The sequence below is a fragment of the Haliotis rubra genome, unplaced genomic scaffold, assembly GCF_003918875.1.
Source record: "Haliotis rubra isolate DU_JTF1 unplaced genomic scaffold, ASM391887v1 Scf145, whole genome shotgun sequence".
In the NCBI taxonomy this organism is placed as follows: domain Eukaryota; kingdom Metazoa; phylum Mollusca; class Gastropoda; order Lepetellida; family Haliotidae; genus Haliotis; species Haliotis rubra.
In genome coordinates, this window is record NW_025765392.1 from 1,404,283 (window position 1) to 1,427,445 (window position 23,163).

Here is a 23,163-nt window from a genome sequence, read left to right on the forward strand (position 1 = left end):
CTCACCACTCTTTCCCCTGAGTCACTTCTTACAACCAGCATAGCTTGCCGAGGTTATACACATATACCAGCAATCAGGGAAGATTCTGAAGTAATGCTGAACAGTTTAATACCTGAATAGGCATGACCTTGTGATCGTAGTGGAATGGTAATTTGATAGTTGTGGAATGGTAATTATGACAACGTTATCAAATTCATCAAAGGGAACGGTTCAGATGAAACCAGACTATAAATAGTACAATATAGAAGAAACTTTATGGATAACAACTTCTTTATCAGATACGTTTGATACAGATTCTTGTAGACATAATTATTGAAATACAAGAAGTACAAGCATAATTATGCTTTGGAACAAGAATCTGTATCGAAAAGACTCACGAATAAAAAGAAGTTGTTATCCATAAAGTTTGTTCTATATTGTACTTCCCAACTTCTAAAATGCCACTCAAAGAAGTTATAAATAGTACATTTAAGGAAATTAAACAATGGTTAGATCACGCCTGTACATCTTACAAAAACTGTGTAACATGTCTGTATATGGCAATTTACTAAATCCTAAATATTTCACTCATTTTACCAATTGATTGAAAAGTCTGTCCACTTGTGCTATTATGATAATAGCAGAATTAGTCAACTGTGATGTTCAATAGCCCTTTTGAAATTAACTTCTTTAGTTTTAGTGAGTCTGTAAACTTTTCAGTCAATTGGTAATGTTTTATTTTACACTATGACTTCAACATTTGTCTGTTAGAAATTGTCTTCTACAGCAGGTTTACATAACATACAACATACCATCCTCATGTGTATCATTGTGTACCGATACATGACCTCATGTAACACCAAGACATACTAAAAGTCTGTCAATTGTGAAATGCCCCACAATGCAGCAGAGAATTAAAGCTCTCTGCTGTTAAACACAGAAAAACAAATCAATTGACCCAACCTCTGTATAACATATTACGTTATCATTAACAATCTGTTAACATAAAAGTTTACCAGGCCTGATTTCATGAACAAAATATTTTCAACATATGTGTAAAATTACATCATCATCAATATTATAGAACATTAAAGATAACTTTTAAGCAGTATACAGGAATGGGTTTGTCTGAAAGTTCAGACTTATCACAGTTATGTTGCATCAAAGTGAGGGTGGAACCTGGTCTGTTGTCAACAGAAAGGGAGGTCACTCTCATGTTGTTCCTTCAGATTAGACCTGGCAAGTTGCTACTTGATTGATGATGTCTGTTACGAAATGTACCAGTTCCACTTGCTCTCCTCCTCATCATCACTGTCACTCTGCGGCTGTGACGAGGATGGCCTTGCACCAGGGATACCCCGCTTTGAGTTCACTTTCCTCCATATTCGTCTACAACACACATTGCATTAATCATGTCACACAGCCGAGAAGGCATTTTTTCATATCTGACAATCATTAAAACTGGGCCAGCTCCATTTTTAGATTCGAGGTCATCTGTAAGGGATCAAGTAAAACTATCACCAAGGTATTACCGAAGCTGAAGGGGTGATTGTTGGCACGGGTACTACAGATATCTATAGTACCTGTGCCAACAACGACACCTTCCGCATTACTGAATTATGTCACCAAGTACATCAAAAGTGAGCAGAACGTCATATGTAGTGAGATGTGGTGACGTAAGTTTGATTATTTTGCTTGGGGCAGTTCTTCACAGGTGTTCTAAATAACAAATAACAAAGAAACTCCATGACATCAGCACAGACATTCTTGTCACTGACGAGACAAAAATATACCTGCGTGAGACTGACAAACCAGCAGGTCATGACCTTCTACATTCCACTAGCCCCTTGAAAACTTAATCAGGATCAGTGTAGTATGCTAGCATTAATTTAATGAGTGAGTGAGTGAGTGAGTGAGTGAGTGAGTGAGAGTGAGTGAGTGAGTGAGTGAGTGAGTGAGTGAGTGAGTTTAGTTTTATGCCCTTTTAGCAATATTCCAGCAATATCACGGTGGGGAACACCAGAAATGGGCTCACACATTGTACCCATGTGGGGAATCGATCCTGGGTCTTCGGCGTGACGAGCCAACGCTTTAACCATTAGGCTACCCCACCGCCCCCATTTATTTCTGAAGCTGCACATGACTGAGTGAGTGGTGAATCACAAGCTGTCTTGAAGGATAATCGTAGGGTATCAGGACATATATACTTGAAAATAACTTCCTGTGAGATTGTCCTGACATGCTTCGTCCGTGTGTACTGTCCTGGGGTCCGTGTCCTTCTATTACTCTTCTTTGGTCGGTCTGTCTCCTCTCCATGTGTGTCTCCATGTTCGCTGTGTGTCCATGTGTGTGTCCTGGGCTGGATTCCATCCTGTGTCCTCCATATTTCGGTGTCTGTGTCCTTCGTTCCATGTCCTTGTAGTTCCACGTGTGTGCCTGTTTGGTCCTGGAGTGTTGTCTCCGTTCCACAGTTGTGTCTGTTCCTGTCTCTCCTGTGTGGTCAGTTGTGTCTGTGTGGTCCTTCGTGGGTCCTCACTGTTCCTCCGTGGACTCGGTCCTCCTGGTTCTGTGTTCTCCATACCTCCATGTGATGATCCACATTCCTCTCCACCTCAGTGTGGTCATCCTTGGTCCATGGGTCCCATTTGTCCTTCTGTGATTCCTGCGTGCTGTTGGTCCCACCCTGGCGCTCCTTTGTCCTTCATTCTTTCTGGTCGGCTTCAGTCAGTGCCATGTGTGTCCTGTGCCATGTCCCTACTCTCTCTCTCCATGCTACTCTGTCCATGCTACTCTCTCTCTAACACACTCCTGCATGCTACTCTCTCTCCACTGCTATGCTCCCTCTCTCTCTCTATGCTACTCTGTCCCTACACACTCACCATGCTACTCTCTCTATGCTACTCTGTCCCTACACACTCGCCATGCTACTCTCTCACCATGCTACTCTGTCCCTACACACTCGCCATGCTACTCTCTCTATGCTACTCTGTCCCTACACACTCGCCATGCTACTCTCTCTTTATGCTACTCTATCAGAGCACACTTGACAGTAAGTTGACCAGCCTTCACTGACCTCTGTTTCCTTGATGCACTGCTCCAGATGGGTACACACTGTCAGGGGCACACACTCATCTCTCAGGTGACATCTCAGGGCATTCAGGGCATCCAGCTTCTCCAGGATCAGGGCCTTCACATGCTCGATCTCATCAGCCAGCTCCATCTGGGTGTCCTTGTAGTGTACCGGCGCCAAACCAATGGTTGGAGCAGGTTCTGGAACAGTCAACACTCCATCAGGCCATGTCATGATGCTCATTTAATACAAGTGTCAGTGCCTCGGTATACGTCTACTGCACATGGTTCAAATTAATAAAGTTGTAAATCTTTAGTGGAATTTGTCAGAGGTAGGATGCTTGTCACTGCTTCAAAAGCGCCACAGATTTGAACATGCCATGCCTTCCAATAATGGTCAAAAGTGACAAATGTTATACAAGAGAGTACTAATTCTAGTAGATTTGGTGGTCAAGTAACATTTTTGATTCAACCCCATGCTCTAAAAGTGAGGCTTCAAATTGCTAGGACACATGGTGATCTAATACACTCAGCTACCTAGGCTTCCACAAAAGATCACATACTTTGTGTACCCCCTGAAAGTGGACATCAGCAGGACTCCAATGGCTAAAAGCTATCAATTCTCAGCTATACACAGTATAAAAACAACAAAACAGTGTAAATTAACCGTGCACACACTGTGCAAATCCTAATTTTCATACTTCCATATCTGCAAAAATTATCACAGCCAGTTCTAATTTTACTGGATGATGTAATTTCCTCAACACACATACCTGGCTCTGGAGCTGTAGCAAGCCATTCAGTCTGTTCACGAACCTCTTCCCTCATTCTAAACATAGATAACACTTCCAAGTCAGCTTGGAAATAAAGAGCACAAACTGTGTGTGGTAAGTGACTGAATGTTACACTACAGTCTGCTATATACAGATGTCAATGATGGCTGATACAGACAATGATCTGTAAATAAATAAATCTGTGCCTCAAAAAAGCCATGGCTGAATGATAAGTTCCAAGGGTAGGGTATTGGTAACAGAAACCATATTACAGCCTGACTTCTAAACCAAAAAGGTGAACTATCAAAGGACCATTTTTGCTCTGTGTGGTTTGTTTTGGTGCTGACTGAAATATCAAATTTGATGACAAAATAGAAAAATAACATTCGACTGGCACATAAAACCATCGTTCAATTTGATTGGCCAGTCGAAATTTGCTCAAGACTCATTACCATGAGAGTTGATCTTCACACGCAGAGGCTTTGAATCAAAAGCAAAACATATCAGTGAGACAGGTGTGATGGGATTACGCAAACTAATGCATGAAATAGTGAAATGTTACTCACTGTTCATTTTTTAGCAGCAGTGTTTTGGCGTGTTTCTCCAGTGACGTCAGCCTCTCCGTGGCAGTGAAGAGTTCACGGGGTCGTGAGGTACCCCTTGCGGCCATCTGTTCCACCTGCTCCTGCAGCACGTGATGCTGGACAGTCTGTCCATCCAGCAGGGTGGCGATGTAGTCGTCATACTCCGACTGCAGCAACAGACACTCACTCTCAGTGTTATACCATCACTTGCCTGTCCGCCCACCCACCCCGATGTGCGACAACAGACACTCACTCTTCGTGTAATACCATCACTTGCCTCTACCCCCACCCACCCCGATGTGCGACAACAGACACTCACTCTCAGTGTTATACCATCACTTGCCTGTCCCCCCATCCACCCTGATGCGAGCAACAGACACTCACTCTCAGTGTAATACCATCACTTGCCTGTCCTAACCACCATGTGCGATGTGTGACAACAGACACTCACACTCTCAGTGTTATACCATCACTTTGCCTGTACACAGCCCCACCCACCCGATTAATGTGCGACAACAGACACTCACTCTTCGTGTAATACCATCACTTGCCCCCACCCACACCCACCCGATTAATGCGACAACAGACACTCACTCTTAGGTGTAATACCATCACTTGCCTGTCCCCCACCCACCCGATGTGTACACAATAGACACTCACTCTTCGTGTATACCATCACTTGCCTCTACCCTCACCCACCCGGTGTATGCGAGCAACAGACACTCACTCTTTGTGTAATACCATCACTGCCTGTCCCCCCACCCACCTCGATGTGCGAAAACAGACACTCACTCTTAGGTGTAATACCATCACTGTGCCCCACCCACCCATGTGCAGCAACAGACACTCACTCTTCGTGTAATACCATCACTTGCCTCTACCCCCACCCACCCGATGTGCTAGCAACAGACACTCACTCTTAGGTGTAATACCATCTCTGCCTCTACCCCACCCACCCCCGATGTGCGGCAACAGACACTCACTCTCAGTGTTATACCATCACTTGCCTGTCCCACCCACCCCCTGATGTGCGACAACAGACACTCTCACTCTTCTCGTGTGGTAGCCTATCACTTGCCTTCTTGCCACCCACCCCATGTGCAGCAACAGACACTTACTCTCAGGGTTATACCATCACTTGCCTGTCCCCCCACCCACCCTGATGTGCGACAACAGACACTCACTCTTCGTGTAATACCATCACTTGCCTGTCCCCCACCCACCCCGATGTGCAGCAACAGACACTTACTCTTCGTGTAATACCATCACTTGCCTGTCCCCACACCCACCCCGATGTGCGACAACAGACACTCACTCTTCGTCTAATACCATCACTTGCTTCTACCCCCATGTGCAGCAACAGACACTTACTCTCAGTGTAATACCATCACTTGCCTCTACCCCCACCCACCCCGATGTGCAGCAACAGACACTCACTCTTCGTGTAATACCATCACTTGCCTGTCCGCCCACCCACCCCGATGTGCAGCAACAGACACTTACTCTCAGTGTAATACCATCACTTACCTCTACCCCCACCCACCCTGATGTGCGACAACAGACACTCACTCTCAGTGTTATACCATCACTTGCCTGTCCGCCCACCCACCCAGATGTGCGACAACAGACACTCACTCTCAGTGTTATACCATCACTTGCCTGTCCCCGCCCACCCACCCGATGTGTGACAACAGACACTCACTCTCAGTGTTATACCATCACTTGCCTGTCCGCCCACCCACCCCGATGTGCGACAACAGACACTCACTCTTCTGTGTAATACCATCACTTGCCTGTACCCCCACCCACCCGATGTGCGAGCAACAGACACTCACTCTTCGTGTAATACCATCACTTGCCTGTCCCCCACCCACCCCGATGTGCGCAACAGACACTCACTCTTAGGTGTTATACCATCACTTGCCTCTACCCTCCCCCACGATTAATGCGACAACAGACACTCACTCTTTGTGTAATACCATCACCTGCCTGTCCCCACCCACCCTGTGCGATAACAGACACTCACTCTTAGGTGTAATACCATCACTTGCCTGTCCCCCACCCACCCGATGTGCAGCAACAGACACTCACTCTTAGTGTAATACCATCACTTGCCTCTACCCCCACCCCACCCGCGATGTGCTGCAACAGACACTCAACGTGTAATTCCATCACTTGCCTGTCCCCAACTGATGTGCGACAACAGACACTTACAGTGTTATACATCACTTGCCTGTCGATGTGCGACAACAGACACTCACTCTTCGTGTACTACTATCACTTGCCTCTACCCCACCCACCCCCATGTGCAGCAACAGACACTTACTCTCAGGTGTTATACCATCACTTGCCTGTCCCCCCGACCCACCCTGATAATGCGACAACAGACACTCACTCTTAGGTGTAATACCATCACTTGCCTGTCCGCCCACCCACCCCGCGATGTGCAGCAACAGACACTTACTCTTAGGTGTAATACCATCACTTGCCTGTCCCCACACACCCACCCGATGTGCGACAACAGACACTCACTCAGTGTAATACCATCACTTGCTTCTACCCCCATGTGCGACAACAGACACTTACTCTCAGTGTAATACCATCACTTGCCTCTACCCCCACCCACCCCGATGTGCAGCAACAGACACTCACTCTTACGTGTAATACCATCACTTGCCTGTCCGCCCACCCACCCCGATGTGCAGCAACAGACACTTACTCTCAGTGTAATACCATCACTTACCTCTACCCCCACCCACCCTGATGTGCGACAACACACACTTACTCTTCGTGTAATACCATCACTTGCCTGTCCCCCAGTCACCCCGATGTGCGACAACAGACACTCACTCTTCGTGTAATACCATCACTTGCCTGTCCCCACACCCACCCCGATGTGCGACAACAGACACTCACTCTTCGTGTTATACCATCACTTGCCTCTACCCCACCCACCCCGATGTGCGACAACAGACACTCACTCTTCGTGTAATACCATCACTTGCCTGTCCCCCCACCCACCCCGATGTGCGACAACAGACACTCACTCTTCGTGTAATACCATCACTTGCCTGTCCCCCACCCACCCCGATGTGCAGCAACAGACATTCACTCTTAGGTGTTATACCATCACTTGCCTGTACCCCCACCCGCGATGTGCGGCAACAGACACTCACTCTTAGGTGTAATACCATCACTTGCCTGTCCGCCCACCCACCCGATGTGCGACAACAGACACTCACTCTTCCGTGTAATACCATCACTTGCCTCTCCCCCACCCACCCCCATGTGCAGCAACAGACACTCACTCTTAGGTTTGTAATACCATCACTTGCCTCTCCCCCACCCACCCCTGATGTGCGACAACAGACACTCACTCTTCGTGTAATACCATCACTTGCCTGTCCCCCACCCACCCCGATGTGCAGCAACAGACACTTACTCTTCAGTGTAATACCATCACTTGCCTCTACCCCCACCCACCCTGATGTGCAACAACACACTTACTCTCGGTGTAATACCATCACTTGCCTGTCCCCCCACCCACCCCGATGTGCGACAACAGACACTCACTCTTCGTGTAATACCATCACTTGCTTCTACCCCCATGTGCGACAACAGACACTTACTCTCAGTGTAATACCATCACTTGCCTCTACCCCCACCCACCCCGATGTGCAGCAACAGACACTTACTCTCAGTGTAATACCATCACTTACCCTAGCCCTACCCCACCCAGATGTGCGACAACAGACTTACTCTCTCGGTGTAATACCATCACTTGCCTGTCCCCACCCACCCGATGTGCGACAACAGACACTCACTCTCAGTGTAATACCATCACTTGCTTCTACCCCATGTGAATGCGATAACAGACACTCACTCTCTCAGTGTAATACCATCACTTGCCTCTACCCCCACCCACCCCAATGCGCAGCAACAGACACTCACTCTTCGTTCGTGTAATACCATCACTTGCCTATACCACTGTTTATCAATACAATACAGCATATTGCATATTACAACATGACATTTACTCTCAGTGTTATTAATAATACCATCACTTGCCTATACCACTGTTTATCAATACAATACAGCATATTGCATATTACAACATGACATTTACCATCATAACACACACACAATTTATGTATCGACAAAAAAATGATAGAAAGGAACAGCATGTGCACGAGTTTCAACACATATTTCATATCATCTGTATCTCATTGTCATAAAGATAGACATCAGATACACATGAATAGCTGCACATCACAATCAATGCTGCATTGAAATAACAATGAAGAATGAACTGAGATTGGCAATGTCATAACTACTCGCAACCCATGACTGAATGTATATTGATTAAACAATCTATCAATGCACTGTGAATGTCCATTGAAGAAGATACCTCTCCAACATGTTGAAACATCAACATCTAATTTCTGTCTGTACCAACATGTCAGCACAATAAATTGTTCTGAAAATGTAATCAATGCTCTTTTTAAATACTTTACCTCTTGTCTTTTTCAACAGGAGATTTTCATGATTCATTTATTGCTTTATGATTGGCTATTCTCAAACCCATCTCCCACTAGCCCCTATAATGGATGAACGGACTACTGCTTCCTGTTTGGCTGATAACAGTAGATGGGGCTTGTAATGCATTATTCATGATATCAGTGATTTATATAACTGGTTCTTAGCGCTAAGATAGTTGTTAATTATATATTAGACTTAAATGGCGCTCAACGGAGGCTTAATAATACATAATGTTTAAATGGATTTAAATGCAAAGTTATCATTGTTAACTTATATATCAGACTTGACTTCAGTTACTGTTGTGGTCACGGAGGTATATACATAAAAGACAGTGTGCAAACTGTGTAAATCAACATAACCTACTATTTTTTAAGTGTGGACCGTCATTAATGATAAAAACAAAATTTTGAAACCCGTTCTTTAGAAGCAAGGCAAAAAGGTTTCTTTTTGCATCAAGATGTTACTGGAAAAAAGAAACAACTAAAAAGTGGAGAATATAATTACAACTCTTATTGTTATATAAATTATAATATTACAATGGTGTTTTCAAATCTTGAATAAAAATAACATTACACATTCCAAACATCCATAAGTCTAGACAGACACTGAGAAATAATACACAGTATATTTACTAGTGCTGTAACGATGCATCAAACTATCCATTGATTGCAACTGTTGAGTCTCAATAGCAATTAATCAATGGTAGAAACGAAAAACTTTCGATGGATCGATAGTATGTGTGACTATCGATAGTTTAGTAATTGACTTCCGCTGATAAATGCGCAGTGAAAATACAGGAAGTACCAGATTCGTTCACTTTGATTTAGAGTTATCTGCGGCAGACACGGCATGCAACTCGGATTTTGAAATTGTGAATAATAATAAGTTCATGTTTTAACTGTTTACTTGATCTGGGTTTCAAGTATCTTGTCATTAAAAGAGACCGAAACTACTTCAACTTGTTTTTATTTCATATAAATTATACATTCATTTGGGAAATGGCTTCAAATGAGACAACTGAAGGAGACAAAAAACTATTGCAATATTTGGTTGCAATAGATTATCGCTATTGCTATGGTGTATTGCAATAGACTATCGCTATCGCAATAGTTGTTTCCCCCTCAATAGTCACCCCTTGTAATTACTATACAATCCATATTGAAATGACATCTTTGTCTATTCACAGGTTTGCCGCGAATAGCTGCAACATTGCTGATGCGACGTTAAAGATCACATATACTCTAGGGGGGTACAAATACATAAATCACTAACTGGCATCGCTATAAATGAAACCCCGTCATTAAAACTACTCACTTCGATCTTTAATCAACTTAAATCGACCTTTTTGACAACAGTGCACAATTCTCACCCGCAAACGAAATTTCAACCAATCAGAGCGGCGCGTCTCTGTGACGTCATATGAGGAATAGATATGAGGGCTGATGCAGAATTCATCTACATTTCAGGGGGTAAATTATCTTGTTTACAGGTTTGTATAAACCTGAAATCGTGACAACTGTTGTGGAAAATGAAAGCTATATGTTCTCACAATCTACTGTCATATAATTTTGTCTCCTGCTTTGCCTAGTTTCCGAGTTACAACTTGTTTTCATAGACGATTCTGTCAAAATCCCTTGGTGTCGTTAGGCCTTATTTGTATAATGACTGATCCAAATTGATCCCATTTCTGTGTTTTTTTACCTTGATATTTAATCATGTCATGTAAAACTATGACATCTATTAAGTATGATATTAAAAATTGACATTTGATTTATTTGAATCGGTAAACTAAACAACCCTATTTTGCCATTGCTAGAAGAATCTGAAATTTTACTTAGGTACATTGTAACTAGGTACATACAGTTTTAGCACACAGCAAATGCTTATATGTATTTCTTACACAACAATGAAGTTCTGTTTGTATTCTCAAAACAGTTTCGGCCCATAAGTTTTCACAATACAGCAATTGTACTCCCTAGTTGTAACGAATGAATGGTTTATTCTCATGAAGATCACTTAATAGTGACAGAGAAAATACAAATGTACAGATTTGTTTCATGGGAGCATCGTCGTCCGGTTTTCACATAGTTGCTTATTTTTTAACAATAGTGCTTTATGCATACAAGACATGAGGGATATAAATTTATCTAATGATGGATAATTACAATAATAGTTAGGTAGGAATGAATTTCTTACATTACTTAAACATGGACAATATAACATGAAGTGAAGTTCATCTCCTATTGTGTTCTTACACAGTGTACATAATCTTTCTTCTTTAATAATATTATACCATCTACCTGTTTCTATTGAAAGTTTATGGTTACAAGTTATAATATAGGTAAGCCAAATGCGTACATTTAATGGGAGGTGTAATAGATAACTTTCAAGGTAACCTGTGTTAGGAGTTATAAACCTACACATGTTATTTGTCATCATTCACTTGATGGCCAGTTAATGAATTTATAACAGGTATAATTAGTGGTAACACCACTTAGATTTCCCGACAAAGGTTCCCATTTGGCATTTCTTGTGTCTGGAGTAAATATTCAACATTATAAACATCGATCAAAGGATTAACCGATAACACGCTGATTGATTAATTACTTTTGTCTTACATGGCGGATTTGTCAAAATGTAGTGTTTATGTATGTAGATTTACTCATCTATACTGAATACACTCTTTCGTGTCTGTGTCTGCGTAAAAACAACGTCCTTCTTTCAAAGGATTAACCGCCAATACAGTGATTGATTGCTCATTATTGGCTAACTAAATTACCGTTTTTAAAGAATGGAGGACATTATGCAATCAGTTGCCAGGTGTGCTATCCTGGGTGACCAATGAGACTATACACCAATGTGACATACCTGAAACGATATATCACTTTTTCGTATACTAGACTGTTAAAAGACACATTACTTGGAACAGCTGCAGATGAATGGCATATCACTCGTTTTTGTGGATATTGATGGATACATTCCTCGAACAAGGTAATAGCCTGACATTGTTCCTATAAATTTAATCTGTTTTAATTTTAATATTTGCATTTTGATTTTATTCATTTGTCGTAGCATTCAACAGAATCGTTGTTTTCGCTGTGAAGTGTAATGAGACATACACTAGGGCGTGTGTGCGAATTATGATTCACATTGGCAAACTATAAACTGTCTAGATATTACAGTCCTGTTATAAATGCACTATAAGTATCAGCAGATCGTCTGCTTTTATTTAGTTTCAAAATGCATACAAGTATGATAATAAACTAATTAGGATTATAAGACCAAATATAAAGACGTACATGGACTAGTATCTACATACTGGTGAGTGCACGTTAACCACGTGAATGTAGCAAGAAATTTATCGGCGCAGTATTGTCACTTCGACCCCCACCTCGCTTCCGTGGAAGAAATCGTTATGTTATAAGTTGTGTCATGCAAAATGCTTTTGGTTATGATTCAAATACATATTTAACTACTGAGTAGAAAGTAGTTTTGATTTTCTAACTTGATGAAAACAAACCATAATCTCATTAATTCTAACAGACTTTAGCCCGTGACTTCACGATTTCAAAAAAAATGGCGCTCTGTCGCGAACATCCGCCAGTCTGAGTATCAATGCTATTTAGGTTTGTTTTCACCGAAAGTTAATCAAAAAATCAAAACTATATTTTGACTGATAGTAGGAAATATGTATTTGATTGATAGCCAATAGGATTTTGCATGACATACAACCTATAACATAACAATTTATGTTACAAGTTGTGTCAGCGAAGGTCTTTATGGTCATCAATATAATACTACTTTACGAACAGTATTATTGTTACTTCGACCACAACCCTATACTTCTTGAGGCAGAAATCGTTATGTTACAAGTTGTGTCATGGAAAATCTTTTATGGTCATCAATCATATACATAGGCGGAGGCGTTGAAGTAGCCTTTTCAAGTCGGCAAGCACGATATCATCTTCGAGATCACCAGTTTCATCAATCTGGGATTCTTGACTTCGCAGAATTTCGACATGCTTGAAACAGTTCTTGACCGTCTGACAAGAAACATCTGCCCATGCAGATTTCACGAATCGCAAGGCTTCTCGTAAGTTTATGCACTGAGGTTTGTCGTCTTCTGCACATGCGATGAAATGTCTCACTAACGATCGCTTGTAGGCAAATTTCCCTCTTTTGAGACGCAGTAATTTCGAAGCGCTTACGCTTAGCAGGTTGGCAAGCCATAGTGAAAATGCATTGATTTGTGAAATGTTTACCCGTACATATTTATAGCGGAAGATTTTAACAACACACATTGACACTTCTCACTCAATATATTTGGAGTAAAAGTTGTTAAAGTGTTAACTGGACTGGTTAAGCTTTGTGATAAAGGGATCAAGGGATCAAAGGGATGAATCGCTAAGTCGCTAAACAAACCACGTGTCACTTTGGGCGGGCCAGTCGGCAGCGCGGTCAACTTCAATCGTTCTGATTAACGCAGCTGTTTACAACTTAATTAGTCCAATCCGTTCCGACTGAGCAGCGTTCGGAGGCGGAAGCTGAATCATCGGACTAACGAGGTGTCAATTGTATACAATATATAGGGAGATGGTTTGGTGCCCAGTGAGTATCGTTTGGAAGTCGGGGGATTCGGATTAGCGAGGACCGGATTACCGCGGCCTGACTGTACATATTTTACTACGACTAGTAAGTAGTTTTGATTCTTTAACTTCCGTGAAGCGATCTGAACACAAGTAAAATATCGTTTCAGGCTTCCACAACGCTCACTTCGCACTCACAAACATAACCCATTTTGCACGAACTGCGGGGTCCTGTGGAAATCTGTGCATGGCGACACCATCGCCCGACCTCTAGGAGCAATTGACGACAACGCAACGATTTGGCATGTCTTCGTTGATGTCGAGAAATCATTAAAATGACGAGCTTGCTACACACTTTCTATACAACTAACTGAAAATCCTTCCTCATATGACGTCACTGCAGTGCTCTGGCGACAGAGTTACGTAACCTGTCTGTGGTTTCGACGTTGGCGGGTGAGAGTGAAGCAGGCGACTTTTTGGCAACTTTTAATCGCTCGGTACTAATTAACCACAATTTTTTAAAGAATGAAATTGGTGTTCCGCATAAGACTGACCACAAATCTTTCATATGTAATAATTAAAAGAGTAAAAAAAACCAAAGTTCATTTGTTCTTTAAGCAATATTCACTCACTCACTATTCACAGGTACGATGTTTCCAGTGTTACGAGCTCAGTAATGTAGTGTTGGGAAAGAGACGTTAAAGGTTATAGTATACAGTGAAGCCTCGTTAATCCGGACGGTTGCGTTTCTCAGTAAATTCGTCCGGATTGCGAATAGTCCGGACTACTGAATCAAGACCCAAGTTGCTTCCCTAAGAATTACAAAAACGACACGAATCTGGATAAAACAAATAAGCATTTAATGTAAAGCTTAATTCATCACATCAATAATTTTACCGAGTGACATCCGCATGTTGATCCGACGTGTCTGATCACGTCCTTCCTCAGCACAGGTGAGTTAATGTCTAACAAGCGATCTATTGTAGTATGCCTTGAATGTCCGAATTATTCCTGCATCCATCGGTTGAATATGAGACGTGGTATTTGGTCAGATTTCGCAAAGTTAGCGAAGCACACTTCTGACTTGCAGCATTGTCGTAAAGCAAAATCACTTTTAGTCCACGTGACCGGATCTGTCTGTCAAAGTACATTAACCAATCACAAAACAGCTCACTTGTCATCCACGCCTTTGTATTGTGGTGTCAATCAAAGGTAAATGTACAGTATCTTCAGTCGGGAGCTTTTAATGTCTAATTAAAACAACAACCCAGTTGGCCAGTTAATTAAGTAAACATCGCCGGGAGGTGTTGTTACGGTTCGTGAACATGACTTACAGCGTCCGGACTGTGAAGCAATTTACTGTTTATTTTACTGATTGGTGACAGCTACTTACCGTCCGGTTCCGGAAACTGAATTTCCGGATTATCGAGGCAAATTATATAGGCATAGATTGGTAACAAGCTGAAATCCGCCCGGGAGGCGAGACATCCGGATTATCGGAGTCCGGACTAACGGGGCTTCACTGTACATATATTATACACACATGACGTACTACCAATGACTGGCACTGTTGCATGCCTCCTTACCTTGATACAGCGGAGGATGTAGGCAAATGTCGGCGACTCCTGTATGAGGTCTTCAAACGTGTCACTGTACACCTGCAGTTTGTGGAAGTTGGGACCCATTCCGTTCAGGTTAAAGGCGTCCAACTCCTGGAAATCAAAATAACAGTTCAGAAGACACAAATAAATGATGTCAAAATTATTGATTGTCATCAATGATTGATCAGAGACCCTGGTGCACCATAGTGACAGGCTGAGCTCCAGGTAAACTGGGGATTTGTGAAAAGTTGACTCAACAAATCACCATAAAATATTGAACAAACTTCAAAATGAATAAAAGCAGTTGTTATCCACATAGTTTGTTCAATATTGTACGTCCCACTCAAAGAAGTTACATAACTGAATTAATCTTGCTGCTTGCAAACAAATATGCTTGAAACATTTACAAAAGTCACTCACATAACAACACAACATGTAATCACTGAATACTTTACAGCTTGCATACCTGAATAACTTTACACACGGAATATGATGATGGAATGCAAGATTCACCTAAACATACCTATACCTGAACTCTCAAACAGTGATTAATGTCACTTATGTGACATTTGGGCAGCACACAAACACAAGAGAATAGAAACAAAATAAGTTTTTAAAAAGTCGAACCACTGGTGAAAAATGTCCAGTAGATTGGATCTAAGAAAGTTAAAATTCATTGCAACACATAAAGGAAACCACCCAATAGCCACCGTGCATGATAACATGAGCAACTGCTAAACAAATTAACTATCGTTGTTTCTAAGATGCCTAGCGGTTAGAACAATCGAAAAAAAATACATTATGAGACAATAAAGGTATAGTTTTTTGATGACGTAACAATTGAATGACGTTATCCCGTCACTGCGCCATTCTAGTGTGCCCCCTCGTAGTCGAATTATTTTACATTACGTCACAATGTAAGTGACGTCACGATGCATGTCAGTTGTCATCGCCTCATACGGCCTCCTACAGTAAACTACTCCGTTGCATCCCGTTTCTTGGTTTGCAGTTGCTTCACGCAGCTAACATCACTGGTGGAAACATTACGTTTATGTTTTCACGACCCGGTTAAAATGTGTCAATTCGACTCACAAGTTTTCAGCGACACGGTAGCGTTAAGCAATGTTTACATTCCCACAATGCAATCGTGGAATGTGGCGACTACTCAGCTTCATCTGGATGTACTGATCTAAACTTACGTTGGTAGTAGAAATGCGGCGTTCATATTGCCCCATATGGTTTCACGTTGATGACAGATGTAATTAAAATAATTCAGAGAAGATATTTGATCGAGCGTAAACCGTCATCAAACTGTTATCATTTGTTTTTTTCTGGTAGCGTTAGATCTTAGCGTAGGGGGCAGACACATCAATAGAACAGCGCACCAGTTAGCCCTGTCGCGAGGATTCTTAATTTAGGTCACCGACACCGTCATTTGTTTTCTGCCTTAAATTAATCGTAATTATCCTTAGAAAGTATTAAATTTGGCATCTTAGAAAGATGTAAAGTTAAAGCTCTACCCCAATGTGTTTTGTAATAAAGTATAGTTTTGTCCTGAACTATTATAACATCAAAGCACTCGGACTACCGTCCTCGTGCTTTAATTATAATAGTTCAGGGCAAAACTATACTTTATTACAAAACACATTGGTAGAGCCAACTTTATTTCCTAATTATCATTACCTATACGTAAACACATTCATCAATGAATTGCAAAATCCAATCTAATTTACACATTTTCATTCATATGTTTGCAAAGATGTAATTTCTTAAAACACACAAGATGTTGGTCATATCTCATATCATTGGAGCAATGATGCATCAACACATATGGAATCATATTTACCTGTCAAACTTAAAAGAAGCTATTGATGATATTAATGAAGTGTGCAGTGAGTCAGTTACAATTTATCATTACATTGGCATAATTTCAGTCATACAGCCACAAAGAGGTGAGCAGAAGAGTGGACTGACAACATTGTTGTTTCAAGACATGTTGGAGGCAATGGTTTACAAGTATTTTATGTCTGTTTCAGTCACTGTTGACAAACACACTGTCCAAACATACCGAAAATATGATTTTGTTCCTTTGTTGTTTAATGCAGCACTCAGCAATATTTCAGCTATATGGCGGCAGTCTGTAAATAATGGAGTCTGTACCAGACAGTCCAGTGATTGATCTACGCAACTGGGATACGACAACATCTGACCACTCGATCCCGTTAGCTGCTTCTTACGACAAGCATGGGTTACTGAAGATCAATTCTAACCAATATCTTCAACCAAGATTAGAGGATCCTAGCATGACAAAGGGCCATAACTAAGTTAATTCCACTAAAGAAGAACAAATCTTGAATTGTATGACAATACCTGCTGCAGCTTTCTCTCGTGATGTTCAACGGCCTTGACCCCTGACAACACTTTCTGTTCACATGTCTCATGTTTCCTCAACACAGTTGACTCAAAATTCTTGATCTTGCGGTATTGGTCCTGTTTGGTTATGCCTACATTCTGCATGGGGAGGAATGTATATTTGAACTTGAGCTTCCCCGGTGTTGTCTGGGGCGAGTGACGTCCCTGTTGTGTACGTCATAGTCTCCTCATCAGCAAAGCTCACATCTCTCCCTCCTCGAACACCTGACGGCATCATCATCTCTGTTGCTTCGAGTTCCTCTATCAGAACCCCATCTTCAAGGTCCGTGTATGTTGACTTGGCTGAAGAGTTACTCGCACTTGAATAACGCTTGGTAGGGGAACCTCTTGAACTTTTTTCGCTCTTTTTGGAAGCTGGCGTTTGTGTTGGAACTTGCACTCTCTCGGTGATGACACAGGAATGCTACCAGTGGTCCCTACACTGAACTGGTAGAGAATCTCTTTCATTGATTTGCCCTTCTTTGCACTTCTTGGCTTAGGTACTGACAGCACAGTGTGTTTACCTGAAGGTGGTGTGGGTACCTCCTTTGCACTTTGCCATGGCACACGATTTGTTGCCATGGCAATTTGATGGATATATGTTTCATTTAGGTGACCCCCTGCATAGTCATGTATATCTTTCTTGTGAACTCTTTCAACATCATTCAGCAGGTTCTTGAGCTGTCGCCCAGATACAAATTTGTGTGCCATTGGACACTGCTATATTACTTCTCACCAGTACCTGAAAATTTAAACAAAATGAGTTCTGTATTCTGTAGTGGTGAAATAGCAATTAAACTAAAATGAAGTTGGTCTTTCAAAACAGAAGCATGACCAAAGTCCTTACAAAACATCATCATGTTTAAATATCTTCATATGTTCTTTAATTTGTGAAAAAAAATAAGAGAAATGAATACAGATTTATTGATACAGAATTTTGCTAGTTTAGAATTACACATTGAGAATTGAAAATAACACTGTGTATGACATCAGTCAAGGTTAACATGGGTCTCAGAAAACTTAGTTCATTTCACAAAACCAAAACATCCATTTAACAGATTGCACTGTACAGCTAGAACATTGTTGTCATATACATTATCGATAATAAACATCCTCTGGTGAAAATGGAAATAACATTAAAAATAGTATGCAGTGTGTCACTTTAGAACTATGAAACAGTCTACTGGTGGACTCCCAGGTAGATTGCTGACTTTGTGGGCTGGTCATTTGGTACCTCACACTCTGAGGGTGTTGCTTCAATATCCTGGATGCTAACTGAACCCTAGAAAGTGGAATAACAGTTATAAGAAACTCTACATTATGTCAGTCCCTTATTTAACCCACTAATTGTAAGGTTTCAAGCCTCTAACCCTCACCACAAGTTATTATTTAAAACATTTCAGGAACCATTTAACATGGCTAAATTGGATTTGGAGTTATCACCTGTTTACCAAAAGGTACTAAAAACAGAAACCAATTAAAGAACTGGAGACCAATTACTTTATTAAATGCTCTCTATAAAATAATAAGTGCGTGTATCTGTAACCGATTGAAAATTACCTTAAATTCTCTAATACATGATAACCAGACTGGATTTATACCAGGCAGAACACTAAGTGAAAATACAAGATTACTGTATGATATTATGTTTGAAACTAAGAAACGAGATATACCGGGTTTATTGATTTTGAAAAAGCTTTCAACACAGTTTCTAAAGATTTGATAAATTCTGTCTTATTAAAATTTGGTTTCGGTCCTGAGATTATACGCTGGATTACTTTGTTAACTTATGATACAACCTCATGTGTTATTCAGAATGGACATCTCTCTGAGTTCTTCCCTAACACGATCATGTGCTTAAAACAATGACTGATTTTTAAGCACCTGAAATGGTATATAACGAGGACAACGGGGATATAAGAATTTCATTAAAACACACTGCTCGGTACCTTCCACAGGGGCTTGTATTGCTGAAAATAATACGTCCTGGGTCCTACAAGCGTACACTGATATCCATATACATATAAAGAAGGACTAGTACCTTCCCGATTTCTAGATTGGATCATGATATTAGCTTTGTGTGTACACATATTATACATTCGTGAATCGAAGTTAAATAACACAGCGAAAGACACTTACCAAGCGCCATTGAAGTGCGTGTCATATTTCATAAAGCTCAAAATCGCATTCAAAATAAGCGAAAATCGTCAATATTGCTCGCCTGCCATCTTGGCATTGTGTTTCCATGGAATTCACAAAAGAGTTCGCAAAGGGAGGCTACTCTAGTCTACTGTTCTTCTTTGTCGAGCATTACAGTCGACATTCGCGAGTTCAAATCCTTCCATGTGATCAATGTTATCTTTTTAGAACAAAATACGATTTTGCAATTTTTAACAATATGCTGCAATCTTCATAAAGTGTGCCCAAACCAAGTGCATGTGTTCTCAATTTGTTGTGGTCTCTTTGATTTACTGTGTTTGTTTGCATAAAAAAGGTGTATGTACAATTTCTGTTGTTTGGTTGCTCTCTGCTGGCCTTCTTTTGCTGGCTTCATTATGAAGACAATCTACAAGTCAACCTGTGCCTTTGCTGCCAGGCTAGCCATAACAAAGAGAATGTCCCAGTTGTCATTTGACAATATAAATGTATGCATGTGTGTGTGTGTGTCTGTCTGTCTACACACAATAGGTGGATGGATGGGTGCATGGATGCATGATGGATGGGTAGATGGTAGTGTTGGGAATTGGTTAAAATCTCAAAATTGATGATTGCCTCATTACAACCGATCAATCATCGAAAAAAATTGGTTAGCGTCATTTATGAATTTTTCCTGGTTATTTTTGTTAATGCACAAAAACAAAGAAAAAACATGAAGTTCTTTGGGGTTTTTTTGGGGCAAATTTCACATCTTGAAAGGATGACTAATATGTTAGGAACATAACTTTCTTGAGGTTTTTAAAATAAATTCAATCATGACTTGGAACGAGCTTGTAGTGCTCATGAAATGTAACTGATAAAACCAACCTTGTGAAAAATATTGTTAATGCAAAAAGGGTTCCAGAATTGTTTGTGTTCAATTATGAGAAAACATAATCGATTGCTTGGTCGTTTAGTCACTGCGACCAATCTTTTATTATTTCAATTAATCGGACCACCACTAGTAGATGGGTGGATGCATGGATGGCTATATGGATGGATGGATGGATAAAAAGTAAATAGATAAATATTGTCATCTTGATATATTGTCAATAATCCCTTCACCAAGAAATGAGTGAGTGGGTTTTACGCCGCTAGTCACAATATTCCAGCATTATCACAGCTGGGGACACCAGAAATGGGCTTCTCACATTGTACCCATGTGAGAAATCGAACCCGGGTCTTCGCGGCGACAAGTGAACGCTTTAACCACAGGGAGACGGTGTTTTCATAGGCTGAACCAGATTGAAGACGCGGTGGACTCGTAGCCCAGACTGGTTCGTAGACGGTGATTTCGTAGACGTGTATAGATAATTGAATAATAGTATAATGAATAATAATGAAATTAATTATGCACAATTATTAATAATACACTGAGTTGTTGTGAATGTTAATTAGGAAGTGGTGAGTTGTTTTGATTGTGAAATACTGTGTGTATATCTCTACTCTTCTCTCTCTGCGTAGTTGAATGTTGATAATTGATGCTTTTTTCATCACTGATCATACTTACCTAATATATTTTTTTATTTCACAAAACTCAATTTAATATATTAGCGGCCTGGAAGTCGTCCCATAGGCGGAAAACATTTGTCAGACCTGGTCCGTTGCAAAGCATTTTCATTTTTCATCACCGATCATACTTACCTAATATGCTTTTTTCATCCACCGGATTTCCACGTCTACGAACCAGTCTGGTCTACAAATTCACCTACAGCCTTAACCACTATAGTCTGTTTGCAGTGAAAACGTAACTTTTATCCTAAGTTGAATAAAATTCTGAGATTTGAATGTTCAGTTGGCAAGGTAAAATTATGAGGATTCGCAATCTTAATTTCGCTTTAATCGATTTACTTTTTTATTTAGAGTAAAATTCATCGGTACGTTTTCACTGCAAACAGACTATAGGCTCCATCAAGAAAGGAATGCAAAACCTCAATGACCAATTCAACATCTGATAGAGTCAATGTGGAGGAGGGTAAGGGATGTTATTGCTGTTTACGGAGGTTAAACCAGATATTGACTTTGTGCTCGGTTATTGATACTAATGGGATTTCTTGAGGATTGTATGCCAGAATCTGGAAAATGACTGCACTTGATAACGTCATACGGCCATAGTTATGTTTGCTTCTCTGAATAAAGTAGTTTTTCATTCTTTAGATTTGCCATTCAGTTATTCCTTGAAGGTCAATTTATTCAGACAGTAAGTTACAGTGATGCTTTGCTGTTGTTAACATATTAATACTATGAAAAATATGGGTGTTGTAATTTTTTCCCCCATGTCAATATATCAGTATCTTGTCATTAACACCACTGCAGTTGTTTCTGTTGCTATGAAAATAATGTTTTACTGAGTGCATAACATCATCAACATTTCTATCATTCTAAATAAATGCCCACCAACCAGACAGTCTATTTTTCTGATGGACAGTAAGTTTTTATATGTTTGACAAACTTTCTTTCGTCATTTTGTATTGGCCAAATGCTCCAGATTATACCATCAGACCTGACTGATGTTTTGTTGATAACAGCGCATGTACTATGTATTCTATTATCAAATGTTTCTGAAAGTTAAAGTAAATAATCAAATTGGTTCTTGTTATTTCAACATTATATATAGCACTGTCCTTATGTTTACTCTCTTGCTATTTTTGTTTGTTAGTCTTGAAAATTCTGGACTGACAACAGTCTGCGGTATCTGGTAACTTTGCAGAGTTGCTCATCTGGTTGTCGGATATTTGGGGGTATGTTATATTACTGTTTCTATGTGTTCCCTTATTTTCTTCCCTCAGTATACAGAAGCATGGTCTCACTGTGGAGGCAGTGATGGAGCTTGGTTCATCCTTTGTTCTGCTGTGGATTGGAAACACACGAAATCAAAACGAACACCTCAACGACTTGTTAGTTTTTATTCCTGATTAGCTAGCATTCAGTCAAAACTCTAAGTTAACACTTCTTCAACACAGAACTAAACCAGGCGTTCACAATTTGTACATGCCCAATGGCATCAAACATGCAATGTCACATTTGTTATCTGACACCCTTTTCAGGCCAAACGTCTTCTAAAACTTGTTTTTTAAATCTACTGACGCCAAAAACTGAAATGTAAATTAATTTAAAAGAATATTAAAAGTAGTGGTTTTATTCCACCCATTAGAAATGAGTAAAATGGTAATTCGTAAAATCTACTGTTGCATTAAACAGCCAACCCTGCCAAGACATTTGTTTCGAGACACTGGTTGTTGTTTCTCTCCCTCCCCTTCCAGCCTACACATTTTTTCCTGTAAGTTGATATTTTAAGGAGATAATAAAATATACATTTGAAATTGGATTTTCATGTTTACATTCTTTTTGCTCTAATGACTTGATTTTGGGGGTAAAAAATTTGAGATGTCTGGCCAAAGAGTGTCTGAAACAGCAACCGACA

At 40.7% G+C, this 23,163-nt stretch overlaps 1 protein-coding gene across 1 annotated transcript; it reads right to left on the bottom strand.

The window, feature by feature from the left end:
- Positions 1-377: 377 nt before the first annotated feature.
- Positions 378-19,819, bottom strand: LOC124269449 (uncharacterized protein C6orf118-like). The gene is given in 9 exon segments (XM_046704453.1): positions 378-1,368; positions 3,021-3,249; positions 3,822-3,877; positions 4,388-4,572; positions 15,117-15,242; positions 17,502-17,675; positions 17,677-17,903; positions 17,906-18,285; positions 19,683-19,819. Coding segments are annotated over 8 exon segments (1,467 nt in total). The 5' UTR covers positions 18,255-18,285; positions 19,683-19,819; the 3' UTR covers positions 378-1,247.
- Positions 19,820-23,163: the final 3,344 nt, after the last annotated feature.